The 20,899-nt window shown below is 55.0% G+C and overlaps 1 protein-coding gene across 1 annotated transcript in view; it reads left to right on the forward strand.

Annotated features, from left to right (window-relative positions):
• Positions 1-20,899, forward strand: part of LOC119951619 — a 220,015-nt gene that overhangs the window by 44,090 nt on the left and 155,026 nt on the right. Inside the window, exons 2-4 of the mRNA XM_038774799.1 lie at positions 1,955-2,152; positions 11,424-14,394; positions 17,081-17,211. Coding sequence (XP_038630727.1) covers positions 1,955-2,152; positions 11,424-14,394; positions 17,081-17,211 — 3,300 coding nt within the window. The remainder of the gene's footprint in view (positions 1-1,954; positions 2,153-11,423; positions 14,395-17,080; positions 17,212-20,899) is intronic.

Below are 20,899 nucleotides of genomic sequence, written 5' to 3' on the forward strand. Positions count from 1 at the left end.
CCACTCGCCAGCCTCCACCTGCTGACCGCCAAACCCTGACCAACGCCAACTCCTCTCTTCCCACCCCGCCCAACTGCACTGCTTGTTCCCCCTCCCCCCCCCCAAACAAAAACTCCACCATGGCCAACCACCCCAGACCCTGGTTTCCAAACATTCTTTAAAAAAAAATGAAAAATTAGAGTACCCAATTCATTTTTTTCCCATTAATTTAGTGTGGCCAATCTGCCTAGCCTGCACATCTTTGTGGGTTGTGGGGGCGAAACCCGCGCAAACACGGGGGAGAATGTACAAACTCCGTACGGACAGTGACCCAGAGCCGGGGTTCGAACCTGGGACCTCGGCGCCGTGAGGCAGCAGGGCTAACCCACTGCGCCACCGCGCTGCCCTCGGTTTCCAAACATGACATGCTTGGCGACTGTAGGAACAGCCCTTGACTGCACCGGGCTCAGGTAAATCTCTGCCATAAGATACCGATCATCAACATAAATCTCTCTTCCTCTGAAGAACCATATTGGACTCTGTGGTGATAGGCATCACTGTAGATACACAAGGGGTTAATGTAAGTACACGTAGACTAGCTGGACACTAGAGGGAGCACCAGAGACATGACACACAGATATTCAACCAATAGGTCAGTTAGATAGGACACGACCAATGGGCATTCACGATACACACAGAGGTAACACTACCACAGGGGGGCATTACACCAACCCATATATAAAGGAGACAGCACACATGCTCTTCCTCTTTCCAGTGGAGACAGTCAGTGAGTACAGACACAGGGTTGATTGAACATCACACCCACCACGTGGATTGTAGTAGACTGGTTCGTCAGTCTGAGTAGCTATAGAAGGATTAACAGTAGAGGCGAACCCGAGTAGGGGAATTGTAAATAGTTCAATAAACATGTTGAAGTTATCTCCACGTCTGAACCTTCCTTTGTCAGATCAAGGGAGCCGCTTATGCTACGCCAAGTGCATAACAAGACAGACTCGAACCGGTATCTCGTTTTCCTCTCCACACATACCACCTGCTGTGTTTTTCCAGCATTTTCTGTTTGTATAACTCTCTCCGGCATATTCTCCAACTGTTCGTCTGCCATGCTGCCCTCGGGAACACTTCCCGCCTGCCCCGCTGCCCATCCTCGGGGGGCATTGTCCCACCTACCCGCCGCTCACTCTCATGGACTCTCCCTGCCTGCCTCTCGCTCACTCTCTCTCTGCGTCAGACACTGGCCATGACACACTCTCTTTCTGCAACACTTACTTTCTGTGTTGCACTGCCACCACCCACGTCCACTATGCACCCAGTTCCTGACTCTCTCTGCTGTCGGTGGGACCGAAAGGCGCACAGCAGGAGGTCGGGGCTGCCCTGTGCTGCTTTCGAATAAACCAATGAAACCTCAGGGTGAAATTGACGGACTAGAAGCAACAGATTCAGGGGCGGCACGGTGGCGCAGTGGGTTAGCCCTGCTGCGTCACGGCGTCGACGGTTCGATCCCGGCTCTGGGTCACTGTCCGTGTGGAGTTTGCACATTCTCCCCCGTGTCTGCGTGGGTTTCGCCCCCACAACCCAAAGATTTGCAGGGTCGGTGGATCGGCCGCACTAAATTGCCCCTTAATTGGAAGAAATGAATTGGGTACTCTAAAGTTTAAGAAAAGTTCACAAATTGTCAAATTAAACAGTGGACAAGTCGAATGAGGTGAAAGCCCCCCCCTAAAAAGGGTCATTGCAACGAGATACATCTCAATGGAAACTGGTCAAATTTTAAATTAAAACGTGGTACAGGGGGTTTACTATCCCCCCCCCCCCCCCCCCCCCCCCGCAGTGCCCGTCAGACGGGGAAGAGGGCTGTTCTGTGAATGACGTCAGGCCGCGGTTGTTCCAGCCGCTTCCTAATAATGTCTCTTTTGTCCCTTTTCTTTCTCCCCACCGGCCGCCTCCTCCTCCGCAGGAGTCTGAAGCGGTGGACAGCTGCATCCAGAGATCGCTCGCCGCCCTCTACCCGCCCTTCGAGGACACCGCCGCCACCCTCCTCGGCCAGGTGTTTGACGTCTTGGAGAAGACCTTCCACCACGACGCTCTGCGCTATGTCATCGACTTCTTCATCCCCGCCAAGCACATCCTGGAGACGATCCAGCAGCAGGCCTGTGTGAGTGCTAGCGGGAGAGAGCTGCAGCCTAACTGGGGTGGGGGGGGGGGGGGGGGGCGGCGCTCTTTCGGAGGAAGGGGTCACTGGGCTGGATTTGGGAATGGGGGCGAAGGTTAATGAGCAACGAGAAGAGGTTTCCACAATCCATTCGTCCTTGACTGCTACACCCCCCCCCCTCAATAAAATCCGATGTTTATTCGATTTGGGGAATTCTGCTTGAGTGTGTGATAAGAGAGGGTGGAAGCAGGAACCACCCTGAAGCCATATATTGAGAAATACAACTGACTGTGTATCTGCTGTTCTGGGCCATGACTGCAGGTTGACACTTGCATCTCAGTACAGAGTGAGATAGAGGGATCACTGAGGGACAGGTAACTCACCCTGCCTTTCCTCCTCGGAGTTGACCGACCTCCCCAGCTGTATTTGGGTTCATTCCCCTCCACTGTGCAGTCTTGGGTGGTTCCACTGTACCGGTCACAGGAAAGGCGATTTCCTTCTCCCCCCACCCCCATATAACCTGAAATGAAATGAAAATCGCTTATTGTCACGAGTAGGCTTCAGATGAAGTTATTGTGAAAAGCCCCTAGTCGCCACATTCCGGCGCCTGTTCGGGGAGGCTGGTACGGGAATTGAACCCGCGTCGCTGGCCTGCCTTGGTCGGCTTTAAAAGCCAGCGATTTAGCCCAGTGTGCGAAATCAGCCCAACCTCCTCCTCTGTTCGCCCCTCTGGGTGAGGGGCGGGGAACAAGTCGCAACAGCACCTGCCTAGCCTTTGGCTCTCGGTTCACCAGGGGCTGGTTTAGCTCACTCAGCTAAATCGCTGGCTTTTAAAGCAGGTCAGCAGCACGGTTCGATTCCCGTACCAGCCTCCCCGGACAGGCGCCGGAATGTGGGAACTAGGGGCTTTTCACAGTAACTTCATTGAAGCCTACTCGTGACAATAAGCGATTTTCATTTCATGTTTCTGCTGCATTTCAAGTTCACCTTTGACACCGAGTTCACAGTAAAACCCTCAGAATCCACCCCTTCCTCTCAGCCTGGTTGGAACCCCAGTCCCCCACTGGACCACAGCTGTTGTTTCCACAAGTATGAGGGACACAGGCCTGAAGGTTTCTAGCAGGTAAATGGCTGAGGAATGACCAGGTCTGGCTGACTGGCAGTATTCCAGCTCTTTAGCCGTGCCAAGCCTTGCTTGCTGGCTTTCCTTTGCCCCAACTCTTGGCAACAGGGAGCAGAAAGGCTCACTTCAGCGTCACTGACCTGACAACTGTTTCGGGGTTTCCCCTGTGCCCCATCTCACCAGCGTGGAGCGATTGACTGTGTCCCCGGGAATTCCCCAGTGTCCCTGCTCGATGCAGCAGGGAGCAATCCACTGTGTCCCCGGGAATTCCCCTATGTCCCCGCTCTGTGCAGCAGGGAGCAATTCACTGTGTCCCGGGGGATTCCCCTGTGCCGTAGTTGCAGGGAGCAATCCACTGTGTCCCGGGGGATTTCCCTGTGTCCCCGCTCTATGCAGCAGGGAGCAATCCCCGTGTCCCGGGGATTCCCCTGTGTTCCCACTCTATGCAGCAGGGAGCAATCCCTGTGTCCCGGGAATTCCCATGTGTCCCCGCTCTATCCAGCAGGGAGCAATCCACTGTGTCCCAGGGGATTCCCCTGTGTCCCCGCTCTATGCAACAGGGAGCAATCCACTGTGTCCCCGGGAATTCCCATGTCCCCGCTCAGTGCAGCAGGGAGCAATCCCCTGTGTCCCGGGAATTCCCCTGTGTCCCCGCTCTATGCAGCAGGGAGCAATCCCCTGTGTCCTGGGAATTCCCCTGTGTCCCCGCTCTATGCAGCAGGAAGCAATCCCCTGTGTCCCGGGAATTCCCCTGTGTCCTCGCTCTATGCAGCAGGGAGCAATCCCCTGTGTCCCGGGGGGGATTCCCCTGTCTCCCCACTCTATGCAGCAGGAAGCAATCCCCTGTGTCCCGGGAATTCCCCTGTGTCTTCGCTCTGTGTAGCAGGGAGCAATCCCGTGTCCCAGGGGGGATTCCCCTGTGCCGTAGTTGCAGGGAGTAATCCCGTGTCCCGGGGGATTCCCCTGTGTCCCCGCTCAGTGCAGCAGGGAGCAATCCACTGTGTCCCCGCTCAGTGCAGCAGGGAGCAATCCCCTGTGTCCTGGGAATTCCCCTGTGTCCCCGCTCTGTGTAGCAGGGAGCAATCCCCTGTGTCCCGGGGGATTCCCCTGTCTCCCCGCTCTGTGCAGCAGGGAGCAATCCCCTGTGTCCCGGGGGATTCCCCTGTCTCCCCGCTCTGTGTAGCAGGGAGCAATCCCCTGTGTCCCGGGGGATTCCCCTGTATCCCCGCTCAGTGTAGCAGGGAGCAATCCCCTGTGTCCAGGGGGATTCCCCTGTATCCCCGCTCAGTGTAGCAGGGAGCAATCCGTGTCCCGGGGGGATTCCCCTGTCTCCTCGCTCAGTGCAGCAGGGAGCAATCCCCTGTGTCCTGGGAATTCCCCTGTGTCCCCGCTCTGTGTAGCAGGGAGCAATCCCCTGTGTCCCGGGGGGAATTCCCCTGTATCCCCGCTCAGTGTAGCAGGGAGCAATCCGTGTCCCGGGGGATTCCCCTGTCTCCTCGCTCAGTGCAGCAGGGAGCAATCCCCTGTGTCCCGGGGGGAATTCCTGTGTCCCCGCTCTGTGTAGCAGGGAGCAATCTACTGTGTCCCGGGGGATTCTCCTGTGCCGTAGTTGCAGGGAGCAATCCCGTGTCCCGGGGGATTCCCGTCTCCCCGCTCTGTGTAGCAGGGAGCAATCCGTGTCCCGGGGGATTCCCCTGTGTCCCCGCTCTGTGCAGCAGGGAGCAATCTACTGTGTCCCGGGGGATTCTCCTGTGCCATAGTTGCAGGGAGCAATCCCGTGTCCCGGGGGGGATTCCCCTGTCTCCCCGCTCAGTGTAGCAGGGAGCAATCCCCTGTGTCCCGGGGGGAATTCCCGTCTCCCCGCTCTGTGCAGCAGGGAGCAATCCCCTGTGCCCCGGGGGGGGATTCCCCTGTGTCCCCGCTCTGTGCAGCAGGGAGCAATCCCCTGTGTCCCGGGGGATTCCCCTGTGCCGTAATTGCAGGGAGCAATCCCGTGTCCCGGGGGGGATTCCCCTGTCTCCCCGCTCTGTGTAGCAGGGAGCAATCCCGTGTCCCGGGGGGGATTCCCCTGTCTCCCCGCTCTGTGCAGCAGGGAGCAATCCCCTGTGCCCCGGGGGGGGATTCCCCTGTGTCCCCGCTCTGTGCAGCAGGGAGCAATCCCCTGTGTCCCGGGGGATTCCCCTGTGCCGTAGTTGCAGGGAGCAATCCCGTGTCCCGGGGGGGATTCCCCTGTCTCCCCGCTCTGTGTAGCAGGGAGCAATCCCGTGTCCCGGGGGGGATTCCCCTGTCTCCCCGCTCTGTGTAGCAGGGAGCAATCCCCTGTGCCCCGGGGGATTCCCCTGTGTCCCCGCTCTGTGCAGCAGGGAGCAATCCCCTGTGCCCCGGGGGATTCCCCTGTGCCGTAGTTGCAGGGAGCAATCCCGTGTCCCGGGGGGGATTCCCCTGTCTCCCCGCTCTGTGTAGCAGGGAGCAATCCCCTGTGTCCCGGGGGATTCCCCTGTATCCCCGCTCAGTGTAGCAGGGAGCAATCCCCTGTGTCCAGGGGGATTCCCCTGTATCCCCGCTCAGTGCAGCAGGGAGCAATCCCGTGTCCCGGGGGGATTCCCCTGTCTCCCTGCTCTGTGTAGCAGGGAGCAATCCCGTGTCCCGGGGGGGATTCCCCTGTCTCCCCGCTCTGTGTAGCAGGGAGCAATCCCGTGTCCCGGGGGATTCCCCTGTGTCCCCGCTCTGTGTAGCAGGGAGCAATCCCGTGTCCCGGGGGGGATTCCCCTGTGTCCCCACTCTGTGTAGCAGGGAGCAATCCCGTGTCCCGGGGGGGATTCCCCTGTGTCCCCACTCTGTGCAGCAGGGAGCAATCCCCTGTGTCCCGGGGGGGATTCCCCCGTCTCTCCGCTCTGTGTAGCAGGGAGCAATCCCCTGTGCCCCGGGGGATTCCCCTGTGCCGTAGTTGCAGGGAGCTGACATGTCAGGTGGATTCTCCATTTGTGGCGCACGTGTGTGACGGTTCCGGCAATGAGCAACATCTTTGGCAGCCACTCCCCAGATCTCAATTTCGTTTTTTCCCTCAGCACTCTTCTGCCAATGCAGCCTGACTCCCAACCTGGTCTCTGCACGCGTGCCTCCAGCCCCAAATATACGCCGTGCAAATCCAGAAATGCAGAATCCCCGTGCCTGGAGAAAGCCGATGCACAAAGGTTAACATGTGATGGTGGACATTGCTCCCTCGACCCTCTTGTGCTTCAATTCCCACTCTGGGCTTCGATATGACGCCTCCTTCCTGTAAGGACGCAAGCGATCTGATCCTCCTCTCCAGGTCGCACAGACCTCCCTGACCCCTGACTCCCTGACCCCTAATCCTGAATCCTTCACCCATCCCTTGCCCCGCCGATTTGAATGACAGAACCTCCAGCTGGCAACTCTGCAATCCCCTCCGCCTCTCGCACTTCTCCGTTACCTCAGTTGTCACGGGCACTGGACTGAACTTGCCCGACCCCACATCTCCCTATTTGGCTCAGGTATCAAATGTCGATGTGTTTGGAAAAGGCTCCAGGGGAGAGGGGGTATCGCTAGGCTACAGCATTTACATGCTCTCTAAATGTTGTTGTTGTAGTGGAACGAACCCGCTTTCAATGCTAAGTTGTTTTTGTTGTAGACATTGTCCTGAACCCTCTCCCTCAATGCTAATTGTTGTTGTGGACACTGTCTTTGAACCCTCTCTCTCCCTCAATGCCAAATTGGTATCATGGAGACATTGCCCTTGAACATTCTCTCTCCCTCAATGCTAAATTGTTGTTGGAGACATTGCCCTTGACCATTCTCTCTCTCTCTCAATGCTAAATTGTAGTTGTAGACATTGCCCTTGAACATTCTCTCTCTCTCAATGCTAAATAGTTGTTGGAGACATTGCCCTTGACCATTCTCTCTCTCAATGCTAAATTGTTGTTGGAGACATTGCCCTTGACCATTCTCTCCCTCAATGCTAAATTGTAGTTGCAGACATTGCCCTTGACCATTCTCTCCCTCAATGCTAAATTGTTGTTGGAGACATTGCCCTTGAACATTCTCTCTCTCAATGCTAAATTGTAGTTGGAGACATTGCCCTTGACCATTCTCTCTCTCTCTCAATGCTAAATTGTAGTTGCAGACATTGCCCTTGACCATTCTCTCCCTCAATGCTAAATTGTTGTTGGAGACATTGCCCTTGAACATTCTCTCTCTCAATGCTAAATAGTTGTTGGAGACATTGCCCTTGAACATTCTCTCTCTCAATGCTAAATTGTAGTTGCAGACATTGCCCTTGACCATTCTCTCCCTCAATGCTAAATTGTTGTTGGAGACATTGCCCTTGAACATTCTCTCTCTCAATGCTAAATAGTTGTTGGAGACATTGCCCTTGAACATTCTCTCTCTCAATGCTAAATAGTTGTTGGAGACATTGCCCTTGAACATTCTCTCTCTCAATGCTAAATTGTAGTTGGAGACATTGCCCTTGACCATTCTCTCTCTCTCTCAATGCTAAATTGTAGTTGTAGACATTGCCCTTGACCATTCTCTCAATGCTAAATTGTTGTTAGAGACATTGCCCTTGACCATTCTCTCTCTCAATGCTAAATAGTTGTTGGAGACATTGCCCTTGAACATTCTCTCCCTCAATGCTAAATTGTAGTTGCAGACATTGCCCTTGACCATTCTCTCCCTCAATGCTAAATAGTTGTTGGAGACATTGCCCTTGAACATTCTCTCTCTCAATGCTAAATAGTTGTTGGAGACATTGCCCTTGAACATTCTCTCTCTCAATGGTAATTGTTGTTGGAGACATTGCCCTTGACCATTCTCTCTCTCAATGCTAAATAGTTGTTGGAGACATTGCCCTTGACCATTCTCTCCCTCAATGCTAAATAGTTGTTGGAGACATTGCCCTTGAACATTCTCTCTCTCAATGCTAAATAGTTGTTGGAGACATTGCCCTTGACCATTCTCTCCCTCAATGCTAAATTGTTGTTGGAGACATTGCCCTTGACCATTCTCTCCCTCAATGCTAAATTGTTGTTGGAGACATTGCCCTTGAACATTCTCTCCCTCAATGCTAAATTGTTGTTGCAGACATTGCCCTTGAACATTCTCTCCCTCAATGCTAAATTGTTGTTGCAGACATTGCCCTTGAACATTCTCTCTCTCAATGCTAAATAGTTGTTGGAGTCATTGCCCTTGAACATTCTCTCTCTCAATGCTAAATTGTAGTTGGAGACATTGCCCTTGACCATTCTCTCTCTCAATGCTAAATTGTAGTTGGAGACATTGCCCTTGAACATTCTCTCTCTCAATGCTAAATAGTTGTTGGAGACATTGCCCTTGAACATTCTCTCTCTCAATGCTAAATAGTTGTTGGAGACATTGCCCTTGAACATTTTCTACCTCAATGCTAAATTGTTGTTGGAGACATTTGGCGGGATTTCTCCGCCGGTGGGATGCTCCGTTTTGCCGGCGCCCAGGGATTTCCCGACGGCGTGGGGCTTCCCCACAATGGGAAACCCCATTGACCAGCTGGAATAACGGAGCATCCCGCTGGCGGGGTGAACCTGAAATGTGCGCGGCCGGGTGGAGCATTGTCCTTCTGCCATAAGACATCGGAGTAGAATTAGGCCACTCAGCCCATCGCGTTTGCTCCACCATTCAATCATGGCTGATATTTTTCTCATCCCCATTCTCCTGCCTTCTCCCCATAACCCCTGATCCCCTTATTAATCAAGAACCTATCTATCTCTGTCTTAAAGACACTGGGTGATTTGGCCTCCACAGCCTTCTGCGGCAAAGAGTACCGCAGATTCACCACCCTCTGGCTGAAGAAATTCCTCCTCATCTCTGTTTTAAAGGATCGTCCCTTTTGTCTGAGATGATGCCCTCTGGTTCTAGTTTTTCCTACAAGTGGAAACATCCTCGCCACGTCCACTCTATCCAGGTCTCACAGTATCCTGCAAGTTTCAATAAGAAACCCCCTCATCCTTCTTAACTCCAACGAGTATAGGCCCAGAGTCCTCAACCGTTCCTCATACGACAAGCTCTTCATTCCAGGGATCATTCTTGTGAACCCCCTCTGGACCCTTTCCAAGGCCAGCACATCCTTCCTTAGATACGGGGCCCAAACCTGCTCACAATACTCCAAATGGGGTCTGACCAGACCCTTATACAGCCTCAGAAGTACATCCCTGTTCTTGCATTCTAGCCCTCTCGACATGAATGCTAACATTGCATTTGCCTTCCTAACTGCCGACTGAACCTGAACGTTAATCTTAAGAGAATCATGAACAAGTCCCTTTGTGCTTCTGATTTCCTAAGCATTTCCCCAAATAGAAAATAGCCGATGCCTAAATTCCTCCTTTCAAAGTGCAGAACCTCACACTTTTCCACATTGTATTGCATTTGCCACTTCATTACCCACTCTCCTAGCCTGTCCAAGTCCTTCTGCAGCCCGCCTGCTTCCTCAATACTAAACTGTCCCTCTACAGATCTTTGTATCATCTGCAAACTTAGCAACAGTGCCTTCAGTTCCTTCTTCCAGATCATTAATAATAATAATCACTTATCGTCACAAGTAGGCTTCAATGAAGTTACTGTGAAAAGCTCCTAGTCGCAACTTTCCGGCACCTGTTCTGGGAGGCCATTGTGGGAATATATACTGTGAAAAGTTGTGGTCCCAGCACCGACCCCTGAGACACACCACTAGTCACCGGCTGCCATCCTGAAAAAGACCCCTTTATCCCCACTCTCTGCCTTCTGCCAGTCAGCCAATCCTCTATCCATGCCAGGATCTTACCCTTAACACCATTGGCTCTTAACTTATTTAACAGTTTCCTATGCGGCACCTTGTCAAAGGCCTTCTGGAAATCTAAATAAATCACATCCACTGGTTCTCCTTTGTCTAACTTCCTTGTTACCTCCTCAAAGAATTCTAACAGATTTGTCAGACATGACCTCACCTTGACAAAGCCGTGCTGACTCAGTCCTATTTTACCATGCACTTCCAAGTACTTTGCGATCTCATCTTTAATAGCGGACTCTAAAATCTTACCAATGACCGAAGTCAGGCTAACCGGCCTGTAATTCCCCATCTTCTGCCTCCCTCCCTTCTTAAACATTGGTGTCACATTAGCCACTGTCCAGTCCTCTGGGACCCTTCCTGCCTCCAGTGATTCCTGAAAGATCACCAGCAACGGCACCACAATCTCCTGAGCTTTTAGGACCCTGGGGTGGAGTCCATCCGGTCCATGTGATTTATCCACCTTCAGACCTGTCAGTTTCCCCAGAACCGTCTCCTTAGTCATAGTCACTGCACTCACCTCTGCCCCCTGATTCTCTCCCTCAATGCCAAATTATTATAGTTGATATTGTCCTCGAACCCCCTCAATGCTAAATTGTTGTTGGAGTCATTGCCCTTGAACCCCCCCCCCCCCCTCCCTCAATGCTAAATTGTTGTTGGAGTCATTGCCCTTGAACCCCCCCTCCCTCAATGCTAAATTGTTGTTGGAGTCATTGCCATTGAACCCCCCCCCCCCCTCAATGCTAAATTGTTGTTGGAGTCATTGCCTTTGAACCCCCCCTCCCTAAATGCTAAATTGTTGTTGTAAACATTGTCCTCGAACCCCCTCTCTCTCTCTCCCTCAATGCTAAATTGTTGTTGGAGTCATTGCCCTTGAACCCCCCTCCCTCCCTCCCTCAATGCTAAATTGTTGTTGGAGTCATTGCCCTTGAACCCCCCCCCCCTCCCTCAATGCTAAATTGTTGTAAACATTGTCCTCGAACCCCCTTCTCTCTCTCTCCCTCAATGCTAAATTGTTGTTGGAGTCATTGCCCTTGAACCCCCCTCCCTCCCTCCCTCAATGCTAAATTGTTGTTGTTGGAGTAATTGCCCTTGAACCCCCCCCCCCTCAATGCTAAATTGTTGTAAACATTGCCCTTGAACCCCCCCCTCCCTCAATGCTAAATTGTTGTTGGAGTCATTGCCCTTGAACCCCCCCCCCTCCCTCAATGCTAAATTGTTGTTGTAAACATTGTCCTCGAACCCCCTTCTCTCTCTCTCTCCCTCAATGCTAAATTGTTGTTGGAGACATTACCCTAACTCTTCTCTCTCTCTCTCTCCTCCCCCCGCTCCAGGCTCCGTATGATGGTTGCCTCTTCCTGCACCAGGGCTGGCCACTCTGCCTGGGCGAGCAGCTGGTGCTGCAGTTCTCGGCGCTGGACTGGAGGGCGCTGCGGCCGGAGGACTTCTACCTGCAGCTGGCGCCGCTGGCGTCGCCGGGCCGGCAGCGGGGGGCCCGCCTGCTGCTCAAGTACCGCGAGGACGACGATGGCGACGACTTGGAGGGCGGGGTGCTGAGGGAGCTGACGGTGCCCGAGTCCTCCTACCCGCACCTCTTCACTGCCGAGTGGCTGGACGGCGTCAACCGCCTGCTGGGCGGGGCCGCCGGCGGCCGGCAGCGGGAGCGGCCGCGCACGCGCAGCCTGGCCAACTGCCTGCTGGCCTCGGCCGGCGGCCGGCTGCGGCGCATGCGCTGGCGCCAGCTGGTCTTCCCGCGCCTGCTGGCCTCGGCCGGCGGCCGGCTGTCGGGGGACGGGGCGGCGGCTGAGCCAGAGGAGGACGCCCCCGGTGCCGCCTGGTCGAGTAAAAGAACGGGAGACGAAGATGACGACGACCGCGCTGCCGACGGTCTGGAGTCGACCCGCCCGCAGCAGGAGGAGGAGGATCGAATCGCCGCCCTCCTTCACTACCTCGACGAAGACGACGGGGGAGGGGAGTACGTCGAGCTTCTGGAAGTTTCGGCGGGAGCGTCGACCCCCGTCGCTGCCGCGGCCGGGCGACCGCGCCTGCGCGCCAGCACGCTGCCAGCCGCCAGCGGCCGTCGCGACCACCAACAACGGCGGAGGAGGGGTGCGCAGGCGCGGCACAAGGCTTGGCTCCACCTCCGGCGCCGGCGCAGGAAGAGGTGTGCAGGCGCCCCCGAGCGGCCCGGAGGAGGCGGAGGCGGTGGGAATGTCCTGGATGAGGCCGCCGAGTGGATGTCCTGCCGCGCCCACCTGGTCTACGTTGACAGTGGGGACCACGTGGGCCGCGCCCCCTCGCTGTGGGAACGGCGAAAGCACGAGGAGGAAGAGGAGCAGCAGAAGACCACGCCCCCTCCCAGACCCGCCCATCAACCGCCGGCGGCGGGAAGATCACGTGGCGCACTCGAAGACCGGGCACGCGGCCGCTGCACGTGCCACCATCAATCGTCATTGGCTGAGCAGGAGGAGGGCGGTACCGAGGCGCCATTGGCTGAGCAGAATAGATCCATCATTGGGACACACCTGCCATTGGCTGAGCAGAATAGATCCATCATTGGGACACACCTGCCATTGGCTGAGCAGAATAGATCCATCATTGGGACACACCTGCCATTGGCTGAGCAGGAGGAGGGCGGTACCGAGGCGCCATTGGTTGAGCAGAATAGATCCATCATTGGGGCTCCCATGCCATTGGCTGAGCAGAATAGATCCATCATTGGGGCTCCCATGCCATTGGCTGAGCAGAATAGATCCATCATTGGGGCTCCCATGCCATTGGCTGAGCAGAATAGATCCATCATTGGGGCTCCCATGCCATTGGCTGAGCAGAATAGATCCATCATTGAGTCCCAACTGTCATTGGCTGAGCAGAATAGATCCATCATTGGGACTCCCATACCATTGGCTGAGCAGCATATATCCATGATTAGGCCTGAACGATCATTGACCGAGCAGAATGGATGCATAATTGGAACTCAACCGCCATTGGCTGGGCAGAATATGCCCATGATTGAGATTGCACCTTCATTGGCTGAGAAGAATGGATCCAGAATTGGGACTCAACTATCATTGGCTGGGAAAAGGAGGCCCATAATTGGGACTGAGCGTCCATTGATTGAGCAGGGGGAATCAACTGGGACTGAACCGTCATTGGCCAAGCTGAATAGAGACATAACCAGGACTGAACTGCCATTGGATGAGCAGGGGGAATCAATTGGTATTGAACCGTCCTTGGCCAAGATGAATAGGGCAATAATTGGGACTCGCCTGTCATCGGCTGAACATAAGCAATCAACTGAGGTTGGACCGTCATTGGCTAGGCCGAAGGCTGATACTGAACTGTCATTGACTGGGCAGAACCGATCCATAATTGAGACTGAACATCAATTGGCTGAGAATAATAGATCCACAATTAGAACAGAACTGCCATTGGCTGAGCAGGAGAAACCAACAGGGACTGAACTGTTGTTGGCTGATCAGGAGAGAGCAATTTCTGGGACTCTTCAGCCGTTGTCTGAGCACGAGCTGTCAGCAAGTGTAATGGAGTTGCTGCTGGCTGATCAGGCCATGCCATCAACAGGGACTGCAGCGCCATTGGCCGGAGAGGAGAAACCAACAGCTGAGACAAAACGGTCGCTGGCCGAACAGATCGCGGCAGAGATGGAGGCTGAACGGTTCCAGGTAGTACCAAAGGGGACCGATGGAAAACCGATTGGGCGGGACACAGCGCAAGCTGGGACTGAGCGTTCGTTGGTTGAAGGGGCTGAATGGCGATGGGACAGCGAGCGGCCATTGGCTGAATCGGGTGGGCCCGTTACACGGCCGGTTACAACAACCGGATCCAAAGGCTTCGGGGCTGATTACCTTGAAGAAGAGCGGACGGCCCCCTCGCTGCGAGGGACACAAGTCGGCCGACAGCAATGTGACAAGAGCGCAGGATCTACCGCGTGCGTGAAGGCAGGAGCTCAGATCCCCGTGGACGAGGCAGCGAGAAGAACGGCTTCCCCGGGGGAAGCGGGCGCGCGAAGCGTAATCCTCGACGGCGACGACGGGGGGCAGATGGCAGAGGGATCACCCGCCGCAGCACCGGATCCCTGCCTGGCTTTGGGGCCTGTGGAGCAGAGTGGTTGGAAGGCGAGATCCCCTAACGCAGCTGTCGTGCCTGGGTGGGCGCCTGCTTCCGAATCCGTGGGAAGCGCAGGCTGGAGCGACCCAGCCGATCTCGGATGGGACGGGGAGACGGGAACGGTACGCGGCGGAGAGGTTTCGCAAACGGATGACATGAGAGACCTGAACCAAGAAGGTAAAGGATGCTTTATATTGGACACTGATAGATCATTGATCAGGGATTTAGTCAGCTCCATTATCAATAACGGCGGCTACCCACCCCGTCATCCTCACCCACAGTGTTCAGCCCCTTCTGAAAATCTGATTCACAATGATAATTCTGTGACCAAGACTAATAATGGCTACGTTTGAAAAAGGAATGGATTAAAACATTCTCAGGACAGGTACAGTACGGGGTTAGATACAGAGTAAAGCTCCCTCTACACTGTCCCCATCAAACACTCCCAGGGCAGGTACAGCACGGGGTTAGTGACAGAGTAAAGCTCCCTCTACACTGTCCTCATCAAACATTCCCAGGACAGGTACAGCACGGGGTTAGATACAGAGTAAAGCTCCCTCTACACTGTCCCCATCAAACATTCCCAGGACAGGTACAGCACGGGGTTAGATACAGAGTAAAGCTCCCTCTACACTGTCCCCATCAAACATTCCCAGGACAGGTACAGCACGGGGTTAGATACAGAGTAAAGCTCCCTCTACACTGTCCCCATCAAACACTCCCAGGACAGGTACAGCACGGGGTTAGATACAGAGTAAAGCTCCCTCTACACTGTCCCCATCAAACACTCCCAGGGCAGGTACAGCACGGGGTTAGATAGAGAGTAAAGCTCCCTCTACACTGTCCCCATCAAACACTCCCAGGACAGGTACAGCACGGGGTTAGATACAGAGTAAAGCACCCTCCACACTATCCCCATCAAACACTCCCAGGACAGGTACAGCACGGGGTTAGATACAGAGTAAAGCTCCCTCTACACTGTCCCCATCAAACACTCCCAGGACAGGTACAGCACGGGGTTAGATACAGAGTAAAGCACCCTCCACACTGTCCCCATCAAACACTTCCAGGACAGGTACAGCACGGGGTTAGATACAGATTAAAGCTCCCTCTACACTGTCCCCATCAAACACTCCCAGGACAGGGACAGTACGGGGTTAGATACAGAGTAAAGCTCCCTCTACACTGTCCCCGTCAAACACTCCCAGGACAGGTACAGCACGGGGTTAGATACAGAGTAAAGCTCCCTCTACACTGTCCCCACCAAACACTCCCAGGACATGGACAGCACGGGGTTAGATACAGAGTAAAGCTCCCTCCACACTGTCCCCATCAAACACTCCCAGGACAGGTACAGCACGGGGTTAGATACAGAGTAAAGCTCCCTCTACACTGTCCCCACCAAACACTCCCAGGACATGGACAGCACGGGGTTAGATACAGAGTAAAGCTCCCTCCACACTGTCCCCATCAAACACTCCCAGGACAGGGACAGCACGGGGTTAGATACAGAGTAAAGCTCCCTCTACACTGTCCCCATCAAACACTCCCAGGGCAGGTACAACACGGGGTTAGATACAAAGTAAAGCTCCCCTTACACATGGCACATTCTGGAGACCAATCTTCAGGACTGTTCTTGTAATGTTGTCAGGACCCATTACCGTTGCAATATCCGGTGCCTTCTATTACGGTACCTGGACGAGGCCCCAACAGTTTTTCAGTTTGTAAACTGAGTGGTTCCTCTGCCAAATAGGAATCTTTTTGATTTAACAGAAACTTTTTTTGTGAGCACAGAATTTACCCCATGAACATCCAAGAAAAATCAGCTTTCAATTAACAGAGCCACAGTTCTTAACTTTCCCATCTACTTCCCAAATGTCAATGAAGCAAAATCCCCAGACACAGGTCAAGTGCCAATTATTAATATAGTTTAACACTCAGTGGCTTACAGGTTTAGTCCCAAAGTCCTTCGGAGAGAAGCTGTCAGAAGTCAGTCTGAGGAACACAACCATCTTCTCCCCCTCCCTCAGAGTGCAACGCTATCATCTTCCCCCTCCCTCCGAGTACGAGACCAAACGTCTCCCCCTCCCACGGAGTGAAACGCTATCATCTTCCCCCTCCTTCGGAGTGCAACGCTATCATCTTCCCCCTCCTTCGGAGTGCAACGCTATCATCTTCCCCCTCCTTCGGAGTGCAACACTATCATCCTCCCCCTCCTTCGGAGTGCAACGCTATCATCTTCCCCCTCCGAGTACAAGACCATCGTCTCCCCCTCCCTCGGAGTGCAACGTCATCATCTTCCCCCTCCCTCTGAGTGCGAGACCATCATCTCCCCCTCCCTCGGAGTGCAACGTCATCATCTTCCCCCTCCCTCCGAGTACGAGACCATCGTCTCCCCCTCCCTCAGAGTGTAACGTCATCGTCTTCCCCCTCCCTCCGAGTACGAGACCATTGTCTCCCCCTCCCTCGGAGTGCAACATCATCATCTTCCCCCTCCCTCCGAGTACGAGACCATTGTCTCCCCCTCCCTCGGAGTGCAACATCATCATCTTCCCCCTCCCTCCGAGTACGAGACCATTGTCTCCCCCTCCCTCGGAGTGCAACGTCATCATCTTACCCCTCCCTCCGAGTACGAGACCATTGTCTCCCCCTCCCTCGGGGTGCAACATCATCATCTTCCCCCTCCCTCTGAGTACGAGACCATCGTCTTCCCCCTCCCCTTGGATTGCGGTGCCATCGTCATCCCCTCCCTTGACAAGGCAATATCAGTATCGCTCATGTTGCAAAATGGGACAAACCCATTGTACAATGTTGTCCGTGTCTTTTTGTGCTATCTACCCATTTTTTGTTGCTGTGATCTTAGGCTCCAGTGAAGCTTGGACAACTCGCAACTTACCAGATGATCAGGCCAATACAGAGGATTCATCACCCCCACCTTTAGATATCTCCCTACCCTCACATTCCAATACCTCCCCACCCCCAGTACCCGAGACCTCCCCACCCCCACCGCCCGATACCTCCCCACCCCCACCGTCCGATACCTCCCCACCCCCACCGTACGATACCTCCCCACCCCCACCGTCCGATACCTCCCCACCCCCACCGTCCGATACCTCCCCACCCCCACCGTCCGATACCTCCCCACCCCTACCGTCTGATACCTCCCCACCCCCACCGTCCGATACCTCCCCACCCCCACCGTCCAAGACCTCCCCACCCTCACCGTCTGAGACCTCCCCACCGTCCGATACCTCCCCACCCCCACTGTCCGATATCTCCCCACCCCCACTGTCCGATATCTCCCCACCCCCACTGTCCGATATCTCCCCACCCCCACCGTCAGATATCTCCCCACCCCCACCTTCCGATATCTCCCCACCCCCACTGTCCGATATCTCCCCACCCCCACTGTCCGATATCTCCCCACCCCCACTGTCCGATATCTTCCCACCCCCACCTTCCGATATCTCCCCACCTTCCGATATCTCCCCACCCCCACCTTCCGATATCTCCCCACCCCCACTATCCGATATCTCCCCACCCCCACCATCCGATATCTCCCCACATCCACCGTCCGATATCTCCCCACCCCCACCTTCCGATATCTCCCCACATCCACTGTCCGATATCTCCCCACCCCCACCGTCCGATATCTCCCCACATCCACCGTCCGATATCTCCCCACCCCCACCTTCCGATATCTCCCCACATCCACTGTCCGATATCTCCCCACCCCCACCGTCCGATATCTCTCCACTCCCACCGTCCGATATCTCCCCACCCCCACCTTCCGATATCTCCCCACATCCACTGTCTGATATCTCCCCTCCCCCACTGTCCGATATCTCCCCACATCCACTGTCCGATATCTCCCCACCCCCACTGTCCGATATCTCCCCACCCCCACCTTCCGATATCTCCCCACCCCCACTGTCCGATATCTCCCCACATCCACTGTCCGATATCTCCCCACCCCCACCTTCCGATATCTCCCCACCCCCACTGTCCGATATCTCCCCACCCCCACTGTCCGATATCTCCCCACATCCACTGTCCGATATCTCCCCACATCCACTGTCCGATACCTCCGCACCCCCACCTTCCGATATCTCCCCACCCCCACTGTCCGATATCTCCCCACCCCCACTGTCCGATATCTCCCCACATCCACTGTCCGATATCTCCCCACATCCACTGTCCGATACCTCCCCACCCCCAGATACTTCCCCACCCCCAGATACTTCCCCACCCCCACCTTCCGATACCTCCGCACCCCCAGATCCTTCCCCACCCCCAGATACTTCCCCACCCCCACCTTCCGATACCTCCGCACCCCCAGATACTTCCCCACCCCCAGATACTTCCCCACCCCCACCTTCCGATACCTCCGCACCCCCAGATCCTTCCCCACCCCCAGATACTTCCCCACCCCCACCTTCCGATACCTCCCCACCCCCAGATACTTCCCCACCCCCACCTTCCTATACCTCCGCACCCCCAGATACTTCCCCACCCCCAGATACTTCCCCACCCCCACCTTCCGATACCTCCGCACCCCCAGATCCTTCCCCACCCCCAGATACTTCCCCACCCCCACCTTCCGATACCTCCCCACCCCCAGATACTTCCCCCCCCCCACCTTCCTATACCTCCCCACCCCCAGATACTTCCCCACCCCCACCTTCCGATACCTCCGCACCCCCAGATCCTTCCCCACCCCCAGATACTTCCCCACCCCCACCTTCCGATACCTCCCCACCCCCAGATACTTCCCCACCCCCACCTTCCGATACCTCCGCACCCCCAGATCCTTCCCCACCCCCAGATACTTCCCCACCCCCACCTTCCGATACCTCCCCACCCCCAGATACTTCCCCACCCCCACCTTCCGATACCTCCGCACCCCCAGATCCTTCCCCACCCCCAGATACTTCCCCACCCCCACCTTCCTATACCTCCCCACCCCCACCTTCTGAAACCTCCCCACCCCCACCATCCAGTACCTCACTTCAACCATCCGATGCCTCATCTCAGCAACCCGCCAATGCCTCATCCCACCACTCATCAGACGTCCCTTCGCTCCGCGCTACCGCAGCTGGTCCGAGGGATGCTTCTGCCAAAGCTCAGAAGGAGCCTGGCGCCCAGGCCCAAGCCATTGGCTGTTACCCTGACAATTTGCTAAAGCTTGATCTGGATATTCTTCATTCTGGAGTTCTCTCTCTTCCAGGTATGCAGGGGACCGGTGGGGGTGTCGGGACAGGTTACTGGGTTACACATGGGCTAGAGGTTGGTCAGGCGAAACTCGGTGCGGTATCAGGCGTGCTTCCCTAGCTCATCGCATACTCAGTCGTCACATCGACAATCGATCAGGCGATTTAGCCCATTGAGGGGCCAATTGAACATGATTTCATGCATACCGTGTAGCTTTCACAGTTGGGGGCCGGGAGGGGGGGGGGGGGGGGGGGGGGGCGGGGGCGGCGGTTGGCCAGGAGGCTTTTATGTTTTCATAAAAGGGGTGGGGGCGCGACCGAGGACTGTGTTTCAACGTGCCGCCCTGACACTTTTTGCACAGTTTTGCCTGTTCCTATTGTTATGGGCCAGGGATTAGGGGCTGGTTTAGCATAGTGGGCTAAATCGCTGGCTTGTAATACAGAACCATGCCAGCAGCGCGGGTTCAATTCCCGTACCAGCCTCCCCGAACAGGCGCCGGAATGTGGCGACTAGGGGCTTTTCACAGTAACTTCATTGAAGCCTACTCGTGACAATAAGCGATTTTCATTATTATTAGAAACCCCAAAGTGTATTATAATGTTCCCCCGACTTACAACCTTCATGTAGAATTTGGCTAGGATGAACACAAAGCCTCAGAACATGCAGTGCAGGAGGAGGTCATTCAGCCCATCGAGTCTGCACCGACCCACTTAAACCCTCACTTCCACCCTATCCCCATGTGCAGTTCTGGAATCCACATTTATAGTAATAATAATAATCTTTATCAGTGTCACAAGTAGGCTGACATTAACACTGCAATGAAGTTACTGTGAAAATCCCCCAGTCGCCACATTCCGGCGCCTGTCCGGGTCACAGAGGGAGAATTCAGAATGTCCAATTCACCCAACAGCACGTCTTTCGGGACTTGTGGGAGGAAACTGGAGCACCCGGAGGAAACCCACGCAGACACGGGGAGGACGTGCAGACTCCGCACAGACAGTGGCCCAAACCGGGAATCGAACCTGGGACCCTGGAGCTGTGAAGCAACTGTGTTAACCACTGTGCTAGCGTGCGGTGCAGAGAGGTTTACCAGGATGTTGCCTGGCCTGGAGGGCTTTTGTTATGAAGAGAGACTGGGATTGTTTTCCTTGTAGCAGAGCAGACTGAGGGGGGACATGATTGAAATGTGTAAAATTATGAGGGACATAGATAGAGTAGGCAGGAAGAAACCTTTCCCCTTGGTGGAGGGATCAGTGACCAGGGGTTTAGATTTAAGGTAAGGGGCAGGAGGTTTAGAGGGAATGTGATGGAAACCTTTTCACCCAGAGGGTGGTGGGAGTCTGGAACTCGCTGTCTGAAAGGGTGGTGGAGGAGGAGACCCTCATAACATTTAAGAAGTATTTAGATGTGCAGTTGCGATCCCAAGGCACACAAGGCTGTGGGCCAAGTGCTGGAAATGGGATTAGAATAG

This window comes from Scyliorhinus canicula, chromosome 17 (genome assembly GCF_902713615.1).
Source record: "Scyliorhinus canicula chromosome 17, sScyCan1.1, whole genome shotgun sequence".
Taxonomy (NCBI): domain Eukaryota; kingdom Metazoa; phylum Chordata; class Chondrichthyes; order Carcharhiniformes; family Scyliorhinidae; genus Scyliorhinus; species Scyliorhinus canicula.